The following is an 11,919-nucleotide window of genomic DNA, read 5'->3' as shown; positions in this document are numbered from 1 at the left end:
GTCTCTTGCCGGGGTCACTGAACTCCAGCCACAGTGATCAGTAAAACTCCATTAAAAATGCATTAGTCTCAAATGGGAAAGACTTCTTGGTTGAATCTCAAGTTTCTTATCTGCAGTCTTTAATGTTTCTTTGTTAAAGTTCTTTTCAGGAGAAAATTGGAGGGTATTCTCCTGAAAAGAAGACAGCTGGTATCAAACTGAGGAGAGTCTTTTGAGGTTCAACCATTTGCCAGACTTTCTGAGCATCACAGACTTCCAAACCTGAGAGCCTGTTCTTTAAGGCTGCAGCATTTTCATGATGGAGACGTTTGAATTTTGAGATGCAAGTACATTACATGTGAGTGCACAAAAAATGAACGGAAAACAGTGTATTCAAGATTATTTTAATATTATTAATATGTATACTTTAGGCTTTAGAAATATAACTATCAATGACAAAACTTCCACTGGAATAATGGTAGTTTGCTTAGGCCCCCATCAAATCAATTAATTACAATATACACATTATGATACAGAGCAGATTCGAATCTGAAATAATATTAAAATAAATGCTCAATAGATAAAGGTTTTAATAGTTTTTATCATTTTCTTCTCCTACTGTATTAGCCATCTGTGAGTTCTGAACACACCCAAAAATGTAAAGCCATTTTCTTCTAATAAACTAATTTAAGTGCAAACCTTTTTTTTTCCTTTAAAGAGACTATGATTGCAGCAACCAGCTTTATAGATTCAGATTTCAAGACTGAGGATGTTAAAGCCGAGTGCAACAAGGCAGTCCTCAACCCTCCTTTTTTTTGTTCCATTAGAGTAGTTATAAAAACAAACAACAACATAGCTAACAAAATCAGTGCAAAGTCGTCAATGGGGAGATTCTACTTAAGAAAAGACAGAAGTGGTGGGTGAATGTGGATGGATGCAAAATTTTCAGATGCTCACGCACTTGGTCATAAAAGGATAGCTCTTTCAAACTTCATACTTTAGTAACCCTGAGCCTACACCGGGTTACATAACAAAATCTTAAAAAAGGGGTGAAGAGATTATGAAAATTAAATGAACTATCCCTTTAATCTCAAGCCACAATTGTCTGGTTTGCATCTAACAAAGCGAAGCCTTAATTCCAGAGAGGACAACAGTCTGATGAGATCGGACATGGAAACAAAAAAGATTTTTTTTAAAAATTCTAAAATATGTTAAAACTCCAGAGAAGAATAGTACTTGAGCGCAATAGTCCACAATTGCACCGCACCTTTTCCTGTTCCATTCCTCCTCTAGGTCAAGTGTGTGATAAACAAAAACAACAGAAAAGCCATTAACAAAACTGGGGAGAGGGAGGGGTATAAAAGAAAAGGAAAACTTGCAATGCTTGCAGGGTGAAGAGCAGCATCAGACTCTGGGTTGCAGGGTTCTTTAGCAGCAGAAATATTGTGGCTATACTACTGTTCCACTGGGAGAGCTGGCTTGGTTTTGGGATGACAATAAACCCTGGAAAAAGGAAAACAAGGAGATTTGCATTGGGAAAGTCCACATACTACAGCAAAATCAAGCAACAAATAGCTCATTAAAAATAGCTCTCATCCTTCCTTATCCCGGTCCCTAGCATTAAATCAAAAGCCTGTGCACAGCAGTCAAAGTAGATGCGTAGTGTACAGTGTGAGACTAACAGTGTCTTTGAGAGGTTTTCTCGATCAAGGCACTTTTCGAAAACACCATCGGCCCATTGACTTGTTTCTTCAGAAGGCATTTCTGTTTTACCCCTGGATTCAACCTTCAAGGGCATTTGAGGACAAACTATCTTTTCTACTGATTGGTTTAAATGAATCATCACGTGTACAACTTTTTCCTCCAGCCTCAAGTATCCAATTAGGATGAAAATACAAGGGTGTTTTCCCCTGTGAATGTCACACTTGTTAAAAATAACTGCAGTAACTAGAAGTCAGACTTCTAGTCATGTTCCAGATTCCGACTATCATGTGCCTCATTTTTGCAAAAATCTCTCAAACCACAAACAAAAGAGAAGCATATAAGAGTGTATACACGCATTAAGCTGTAAGCATGTGAGGAACTGCAAAGATTCCTTGGGCAAATGCAGAGCTAATTTATAAAAGCTGAAATGTGAATCAATAGCATTTTGTCAAAGTCTTTCAACTTCATTATTAATTCTGATTAAGTTTAGCTTTGATCATTTGCAAATAAGTCAAGTTATGAATTCAGTTTAGGTCTGTGATCAGCTGTCACTGGACAAGGATCCTGAAGTACTACAGTTTTCAGTGATGGCTAGCACTTAATTAAAATAGCTTGCTCATAACTTGTAACCTCCAACCTGAAAACAAGATCAGAAATGTTTATTATGGATTGTTTGACGCACTCAACAGCTGCAACAAGATAACACCAGATAACGAGTTTCAAGTGTTGATTTGATAAAGAAGAGCGTCCACTCTGTTGAACAGCACAAACACAGATCAGTGGTGGTTGCAGAGGTATATGATGATGACGTCTTTTCGCTCAGTCTTTGGCAGAGTTCAGTCAACGGCTTGGAGAGAGCACATGGACCAACAAGGTTTCAATGGAGCTGTTAATAACTTGATACAGCTGATATGATCTACCATTGGAGACGCTGGTCATTGTAACCGGAGAAAGGAACAGTGGCTATAAATGAGAAGCTGCTAACTTCACCTGCTTGGTTTGACCGTGAGACTTTGCCAATGGGAAAAAACCCCAAAACAAACAAACAGGAGAGAGACAATTAAATGAGAAATTTGTTTAGCTGCAGAGTGTAAGGAATCCTGATATTTTGTTGACCAGAACTGGATCTAAAATGACACCAGCTCCCAGAACCCAGCCCCTAAATGTGAGAGTGTATGCAGATGACTTGTCGGCTATGCTGCTACGCACTGTGGGATGATTATGGAGAACCAATGAACATACTTCATATGGAAAATGTTTTTCTTCATCTCACAGGTCTATACAGAAAATTCTACTCTCAGAATAGATTTCTATAACCAGGAACTAGATGTTCAAAGCATAGGTTATATCTAAAGCTTAGGCATCAGAGTCTTTTACTGGAAAGCAGGTATACATAAAACAAAGTCTGATATGTTACTCGCCTGCCTGCAGAATGACAATTTGATTATAAAAGCTAATAAAAATGCTATTCCAAATGTCCACAGTTTTTTGTATGCCTTCAGAATGTCATTTCCTGGTTGCTTAAGACTGACAGACATAACATCATGGCGTCAATTTTCCCCACATTTCCTACATTAAAAAGAACTTACCACTTTGCCTGGCCTCGCCCATGTGCAAATAAATCCCTCCTGACAAGCAGTCACTAAACAGTCCTCTAAAAATATGAGTACAGTCAGTCTCTCGTGTGCTATTTTTTTACAGATGAGGGGCTCAAGGAGGGGCACGTCCTCCATGCGTGGACACAGCAGGGTGCCCAGAGTCTTAGCAGGGTCCGTTTTGGTTTTAGTCAGCAGGTTGAGCTTGTCACTGCTCTTACTGCTGATGTGACCCATGCTGTGGTTGCGTTTGTGGTCCTTCTCGTGGTGGCGCTCCTTCCGATCATGGAGTGACAGCGTGGCAAACTTGCTCACACCTGTAGCAATGGCACTGTCCATAATACCACTGCCGATTCCACCACCGCTGCTGGCCTTGTTGGTGTTGTTTGCTGTTGTTGTGGTGGTGCCGGCTGAATGAGGGAGGCTGTTGGAGCGTGGTAATGTGGTAGAGAGGGAGTTCATGCCAGGAGTATTGGCACCGCTGTTGTTTCCGTTAGTAGTGTTACTAGAGGTGTTAGTGATTATTGTAGCACCCGCAGGAGGGCTGGTAGCATTCATCACATTAGTATGTGTTCGTGTCCGTGAGAGGGGAAGATGGGGGAAAAGGATGTCCTCGGTGAGGTCCCACAGGCACAGTTGGGTGTCCTGACCCACTGAGCCAAACCGGTATGTGACACTAACAGGCCGGCTGTCTGTGGAGTTGCGCTTGGAAAGTCGAGACTGTGTACTGTTGGCACGATCTCGTCCAAAGTGGATCATCTGATCCTGAAAGTCCTCATCGCTGCCACTAAACTCCATTGGGTCACTCTCCTCCACGCTGGTGGTGTAATGGTCAAATGCCACCACACTCACCCATGACTTGTGGCCGTGACCTCGGGCAATGACTCTGCAGTCCAAGAACGACCACACAGTCACTAGATCGTCCTCTCCACCTGCGACTATGTACTTTCCATCAGGGCTCCAGCACACACACAACAGGCCACCAAAATAGCTCTTCATGGTGCCGTGAAGCTCAACAGCATCAAAGTTGAACACCCGTAGGAAGCCGTCTTGGCTTACACAGGCAAGGAACTTCCCATCTGGAGAGAAGGCAAACTCGTTCAGAGCGCCCTCACCCACTGTCCACTTTAGTAGAGGGTTCCGCGTGGATTTACTCTTGCAGGTGTGTACAGAGTAGTTCTCTCCCTGTTTGAGCAGCTGGTAGTGTGGCGCTGTGGTGCCACAGGTATGCTCCACATTGTACAGGTACATATTCCCACTGGCATGAGAGACCAGAAACAGGCTCTCAGAGCCTGGCACCCATTTCACGCAGGTTACTCTGGACTTGTCTATTAATCTCTGTCAGTAGAAAGGAAAGGTTGAGATTTGAGAAGAAGATGGGAAAGGAGAGAGCAGGGAAGAATAGGGAAAAAAACAATTTCAGCATGGTATCATGGAATATGATCAATATTTATAATAAGATGAAAGTATTACAATTTAATACAGACAGTCTCGAGTCATTACATCTTTTTGAGGCCAATACAGTTAAAGGTGGTAGGCAGGAAAAGCACAAGGTCACAAAGAAAACCTGTGATAAATTCTTTGAACACATCACTCTTTTTTGCCATTCAGATCCTTTACATCAGATGGCAGAAGAGCTTACCACAAGAAAACGCAAAAAAAAAAAGATTTTTTCATTTATGTTATTGTTTAAGAGAAATTCAGAAGCAGTGCTTTACATGAATAACCATTTTCACACAGCAAGTTGTACATTATTTTTTGGTTCCTCTGTGGGGCATAAACCTAATAAATTGTGTGGAATTAAGTGTGATACAAAAAATACTTTTTCAGCCACAATGGCCTTAAAAATATTTGGATGTCTGTCTGATAACATGGCTCAACACGTCAATCATTACCACAAAAAGTGATAGAATGATGATTAAAAAAGGATAATGTACACAGCGTTTTTATCTACTTTGTCCTTCAGAGACCTACCTCCTCATTGAAAAGCTTGCTTGTCTCCTTCTTGATGGGGTCAATGAGCTGTACCTGTCCTGCTGAGAAACCCACCAGCAAGGACACACTTTCTGCTGTAGCTGTGAGGTGGTTGAAGTCATGACACGTGGGCTGCGTTCCCTTGTAAATGCGCTTGTCTATGGGCTTGCTCAAGTCCGCAGCCTAAAGAGAGAGAGAGAGAGAGAGAGAGAGAGAGAGAGAGAGAGAGAGAGAGAGAGAGAGAGAGAGAGAGAGAGAGAGAGAGAGAGAGAGAGAGAGAGAGAGCATATATGCAGATGAAGTAAGTGCAGTAACCTTTAAATATCTGAAATGACTTTATGCATTTTGCTGCAAGACGAAGGCTACTGCTGCTGGTCAAACTGTCAGGAAAAAAAAACCACAGGAGCTGAGTGTGCAGCTATGTTTTTTTTCCTGTGTTGCATCTCAAACACATTGGAACAGAGTTCAGAGAACTTGAAGGAACAGTGTTAATTCCACTGATGAGAGAGGAGACACTAAATTTGCCCTTCAGCCCGTCCTTTAAAAGCAAGCTGCTCGCAATTACAGTGCACAAGAAGTGACTGAATGTAAAATAATACTGTACAACATTCAGCAACACATCAAATAACTCACATTCCCTGAGCAAAAATGAGGAAGAACTCAAGTACAGAGGTATGTCCTTTCTCTATAGATAAATAGTTGTCAGCTGTCCTAGTGTACTTGCTGTTTAAGGAATCAGGGAAACAGCAATATACTGCTGCAAACACACCATAGGGCCTTTAGATAACCAGTATAACAATGCTCCCATTTGTTAATGATTTACAGTTTACACTACTGGCAGAATGGAAAATTCTTTTAAGATGATGACTCAGTAGTTTCGACATTAGTGCTGGACGTAACATTTGGCTCTTTCTGTCAGAGCCAAAGTGTCAAATTAGGTCATAAATGTAGTTTAAATCAAGTGTCCAGTCAAATTTACAAAAGCACAGGTGTAATGTCTCACAATGACAGAAATAAGTCAAAGACTTTATCATACTATCCATGAGCAAGACTGAGATATTTAGCCATTTTGTAGAATTACTGCCGTGTCAATAAATCAAAACAGTAATCATTGTGCGAAACAGTGCTTGGTTTGACATTACATAAAAAGAGCTTTACACAACAAACCTCTGAACAGGTAATGAGGTTTTAGATTCACACAAACAATAACAGAGCCTGATAAATTTAACTGTGAACTTTGTTTCCAATTTTTTTCCAAATAGGCGTAGCCACATGTATACGATAATATATCGGAACAATAAAATCCCAGAAATTTCCGGCTTCTCTTTATGATATTCACCTGATAGACTACATTTGACATTTCATGAAAAATTTAACTTGCATAGACTGACAACACTGGGGTCACCGCACAGTTTTGACCTCATACTACATGCACATTTAAACTCTAATTACTGGTAGTCTTTAGCCAGTCTACAGCTATTTTACACTTGAATGATAGCATGCATGACACTCACATGTTTCTCTATGAGTCTGCTAAAGCCTGTGACACATTGCATCAGTTTGACAGTCAGCTGATCCATGATGCTAAAGTTGCTGTCATAGAGCCAAAACATACATATATATATATATATATATATATATATACATACACACACACACACACACACACACACACACATGCTTTACGGTTGAATTAAATGTGGCATGTGGAGAAATTACATCATGATACTGAATGGCATCTGAATACCATAGGGATGAGTATCTTGACAAGACTAGGTAGCTAGAATCATGTGATTCCCACCAGTTCTCCGCCTTCTGTATAACTATGAAACTCATATTCATCTGATCTACCATCACGAGGAGTTGAAGACTTAGATTACTTATCAGTGACTGGTGTTACACGGAGAACCTACAAATATACTGTATAGTGCTACAGTCTTTCACAGGCACGTATCCCTAGCAAATGCAAAATCGAAATATGCCAAGTCAGCTGAGTTTGATCAGGACACAGGTTTTGTCCAGGCACATCCCCAAGCAAAGAGCAGAGTGCCATTACATTAAAAAGGTGACGGCAGCAGCTAGTTTGCCTGCCAAATATTTGTCTATACCCTGAGTCTGCATCATTGTGATTTGCCGACACCTGTCAGTCAAAGGGACGTCGACAGGTGTTATGTGTGGTAACGCAAAAAGCTGTCACTACCGAGAGAAACACTTTCAACACAAACTATACCCGTTACAGAGGCAACTCCAACACTGACAACTTCAACCATAAGAAGCGTTCAACTTTATACCAACGATATTTATGTAACCTCAAGAAACCTATCATACAGTAAAAGTAAAACAGGGCGACGGGCTGGGGACAGAGTTTAGCCCCTGGCCTCGGAGTAGCCTTGCTAACGCTAGCCAGTTGCGTTGGCTAGCTAGCTAAGTGGGCTAGCTTCATCATAGCTCCGAGCTAACTAGCTAGCTGCCAGCTAATTTCAAAGTCAAGCACCTGTCAGAGTTATTAAACACGGTAAACACAAGCCTAAACTTCGACAACAACCGAGACAGCAGCGATGCGTGTTGACTTGCAGTGTCGCCAATTTCCGTTGACATTAGCCGCGTTAGCACGCTACCTTTCTAACGCCTTTGTAGATGTAGAAGTAGAGCTCACGGCCCACATTGAAACAGATCCTGTCGCCGTTGCCCGACTGGTCGTTGACGTTCACGAAGGAGACCTTGACGGGGTTGGAGCCTTGCGAGTTGAAAGGCACCCTGTTGGGACGGCTGTATTCGGAGTGAGTGAGGAGTTTGTAGACACCTTCCCGAGTGGTGAACTGAGTTTTAATTTCGTTCATCTCCTTCCCTCCTCCCTCCGCCGCCATCTTTGAAATTAACATTCATCCCTTTCCCTCAGGCCGGATCTTACGCACGGATGGGAGCGGGCATTCCGACTCTCCCGTTCCCCCCAACGGTTCACCGGGGAACTGGTGCAGGGATGCTACCGGTGAATGTTGTGACAGCTTTGTCAATTTAAATAAAACCTTAACTTGAAATAAAATTGGATGAATAACGGTTTGTAACAGAAGTGTAGGATTTATTTTACTTTGGTGGTAAGTTATTGGTTATGTAAATGTGTAACAGCATTACCAAGTAAACAGAAACCTAGATTTTAAAAGTGGAATTATTATTATTATTATTATTAGTTGTTGTTGTTGTTATTGTTAGTTTTTGCAGATTTTTTTCACAAAAATAATCCGTTTTTATTGTTGATTAATGAATTTATTTATTATTACTATTTTCTGTTGTTGTTTTTGTTGTAAAGTTTGTTGTAAAACCAGCAAACAGGTACTTTCTGGTTGGTTTTTGCAGATTTTTTAACGAAAAAAATAAGCTGTCTTTTAATTAATAATTTAATGTATTATTATTATTATTATTATTATTATTATTATTATTCAAACAGCATGTAAAGCAGGAACTACGCTGTTGAACTGTTTGTTGGGCTATCAAGTCATCTGCTGCTTAAATAGACAATACAGTCTGTATCTGCTTGGCCATAGGAAGCGAACAGTTTCAAAACTCTTAAAAAACAGTTGACGAAATACAAATGATGAACATAATTCCCCTCCTGAGTAGCTACAAATTGTTTGTTTTAATTTCTTTTTATACATTTCTGGCATGACAGTGACTTTGCTCGTCTTTGCATTAAAATCAATTTTGCTGGTGGGAAGAAAAAACTAACAATGCAAAATAAGTCTGTAGTTTAATGTATATGAATGTACATGCATTTACTTTTTTCCTTTTTATACTATTAACATGACTCATATGTAGGGTCATTAAAAAATTAATACCTTTTTCTGAAAAAAAAAGGCTTGCAAAGTGGTCAGTAAGAGTTTAAAAACTACAAGAAAACACATTTAGTCACTCATACACACCTAAATAAATCTTCCAACTCTTGAAATGAGTGGCATTTTAAACTCATGACAGCTGCTGGTGTGCATCCTGCTCACCTGTGCCCACACTTGGCTGTTTCACATCAAAGCCACCTGGTGGTTAATTAATCCAAACATTTCCTGACTGCATTGTCACGCATTGTCACAGCATCTTTTCAGTATTTTACCTATTTTAGAAACATAATGGCACAAAGGACAAGACGTCATCGTTCACTTCCAGGTATGTGTCGGTATTTCCGATCAAAAATTTTTGGTTTTGTAACGTGCTGAAAGATTGATGCATTATTTATGACCTTAGACAAGGTCTCTTTGTACTGCAGGACTTTGTTTGTATAGCAATTGCATCATTCCAATGTACATTGTTGAAGTATATATTTTTATCTGCATTCAGACCAGAGTGATAGACGTGACCCCAACTGCATGGACCAGCTCACTCAGAAGTACATGGTAGGTTTAGGTACCCACAATACTTTTCACAGGCCTATCTGCAGGCTCTCTGATTTAAATTATAGATTACTTATTGTTTCTCCTGCTATGAAATGCTCATGTGAACTAGAGTGCCCTCTATTTTGTGTAAGGACATGTGCAGAGTGACATCCAGCACAGATTCTGACTCCGAAATCAGCGCAAGGTGGTCAGACACCAGCACTATGGTACTGCTTTATTTGATGCTCTGAACACTCTCACAGGCACAATGAGCACGTAGAATGTATATTTATACAGCATAACTACTTTTTCAAATGCTTTGTTCTGTAGAATTATAACATGTTCCTTGAGAAAAATGTACAAAACAAAAGATGAGATCAAATTTCTTTCCTACAACCTTATCCTATATGTCCATTATAACTTTGGTTTCATCCCTTTTCATTGCGCACTTCTAGTACACAGCTTCATACAGAGATGTTTAACTAAAGATCATTTAATTTAGGAAGCTTGCACTGACATTTCTAGGTAAAAATAACTTATGTTGTTGTGCAAAAAATGAATTCCAGTTTTTTGTGAGTAGGGGTGTGTGAGCAGTGCACCAGAGAGTGGGACTTCACAACAGTCAATGCAGTTAACAGAGAAACCTGCAGAAAAGCCTGGCTCTTATTCTGAGGTAAGCATCCTCCTTTCTCTCCTCTGTCCACGTCTGCTGCTAAAGCATCTCCATGCCATGCTCATGAATGAAAGTGCATGTGCTTGTAGAGTTTGGACCCGTACGATGGGAGCTCTGAGGATTCTGATGAGTCACGCATGGATGTGGGCGTCTCCAGCAGGCAAACGAGGCAGCAGGGACAAGGAGGTCGCCTGTTGAGCCGGAGCAGGCGATTTATCCTTCATCACTCTGCCTCTAGTGCCTTTAGGAGTGCGGTGAAAAATGGGATGAGAGACTCTGCAACAGAGAAGCAACATCTTATGGATGTCCAGGTGAAAAGTAAAAGTGACTCTGAGCTGTTGGTCTGTGGGCCTGACTCTCTGCCCTCTCATGGTGATCTGGAGGGTTGTAGAAATCTCACAGAGGAAAAGATTGATTCAACAGCACAAGCCATGGATGTAGAGTTACAACTTAATGATTCAGGCTTACGTCGTATAAAATCATCCTCTTCTCACACCCCAGTGAATGAAAGCTCCCCTCGTGTACTAACCAGTTCCTCTGACAGATTCTCAAGCTTTCTTTCCAAGAGAAAGCTGCCTCTCCCTGGAGCACAAGAAGTGGAGTTTTACCAAAGAAAGAGGCAATGTGTTGCCGGCATGGAGCACGAAAAGGAAGGAAAGACCTCTGCATCTGAGGCACTTTAGAGTCATCTAACCATGGGTTGCAGTCATATTAAATGCCTTTTAAAGATTGAAACTGGACTAAAATATTGTAAATAGTTATTTGAAAATACACATTGTTCACTCATGTACACCAAATATGTATTCTAAAGTGTGATGGTGGGTGTTTTTGTTCAAAATCAGCTAAATGTATTTATGCTGCTGCACATTAAGTTTGTTAAAATGTTGAGTTGTTTGAATTTTATCTTATATACAGTGATCCAAATGGACAAATGCAGAAATTAAGGGATGCATAAATCAACTACTAATGTAGAATCTCCACCACTTATAGATGAACTGTAAAGTATGTTTTTTTTTTTTTTTTTTTTAATGGGTTAAGCTGAAAATGCACCACCTTGTCAGGAATAATGTTGGATTCCATGTATTTTAAACGTTTGCGCTCAGTATTTGCGCCGACTTAAATAGACAAGGACCTAAAACTCACATTTGTCTGAAACTTTTTTGTATTTTTCATTTTCTTAGAAGCTTGCAAAGTTTACGTTTCCATCAAAAACTTAAGTCTTCCCTCCAATCAACAGGTGGTAGAGTTACACTTTAAGTACAGCATTTTTAACTGTTTTGCCTTAGTTCAGTGAAGCCTTTACTATATTTGCATCACGTTTTGAATAACAGGTTTATAAAATGTGATTATGAGGTCTATGACTAACAGCTGCAACTGAAGATGAGGTTAAGGTCTACTCACGTGACCTTTGATTTTCTGGCTTGTGCTAATTTTATCCTCTGTAAAATCAAAATGTTTTTTGGTACACTGTTGGTGATACTGTTCAGTTTGGGAAACCTCATTTATAGAAACAAAACAGGCTGTAAAGTGACAAGGTCATTTGTCAGAATATACTGAGACATTTTAACTGACTTGGTTGCCTTGTTTGATCATGCCAACACAATTTATCATTAAAAAAAATGAACATTGTCAT

The 11,919-nt window shown here is 40.1% G+C and overlaps 1 protein-coding gene across 1 annotated transcript; it reads right to left on the bottom strand.

Annotated features, from left to right (window-relative positions):
- Positions 1 to 367: 367 nt before the first annotated feature.
- On the bottom strand, positions 368 to 8,163 carry wdr20a (WD repeat domain 20a). The gene is made up of 4 exons (XM_022198975.2): positions 7,871 to 8,163; positions 5,253 to 5,435; positions 3,273 to 4,616; positions 368 to 1,482 (listed from the first exon to the last, which is right to left on the bottom strand). Exons 1-4 carry the CDS (start codon positions 8,132 to 8,134, stop codon positions 1,429 to 1,431), a joined length of 1,845 nt encoding a protein of 614 aa, XP_022054667.1. The 5' UTR covers positions 8,135 to 8,163; the 3' UTR covers positions 368 to 1,428.
- Positions 8,164 to 11,919: the final 3,756 nt, after the last annotated feature.

The sequence above is a fragment of the Acanthochromis polyacanthus genome, chromosome 1, assembly GCF_021347895.1.
Source record: "Acanthochromis polyacanthus isolate Apoly-LR-REF ecotype Palm Island chromosome 1, KAUST_Apoly_ChrSc, whole genome shotgun sequence".
Lineage (NCBI taxonomy): Eukaryota > Metazoa > Chordata > Actinopteri > Pomacentridae > Acanthochromis > Acanthochromis polyacanthus.
This window is presented reverse-complemented; position numbering and strand designations above follow the sequence as displayed.

Bases quoted from the DNA above. Each gene is read 5' to 3' on its own strand.
- wdr20a (XM_022198975.2), bottom strand. From the start codon at position 8,134: ATGTTAATTTCAAAGATGGCGGCGGAGGGAGGAGGGAAGGAGATGAAC. The intron at 5,436-7,870 runs GTAGCGTGCTAA...CTCTCTCTTTAG, and splicing joins TCTACAAAGGCGTTAGAAAG to GCTGCGGACTTGAGCAAGCC. The intron at 4,617-5,252 runs GTAGGTCTCTGA...TTCTACTGACAG, and splicing joins GCAAGCTTTTCAATGAGGAG to AGATTAATAGACAAGTCCAG.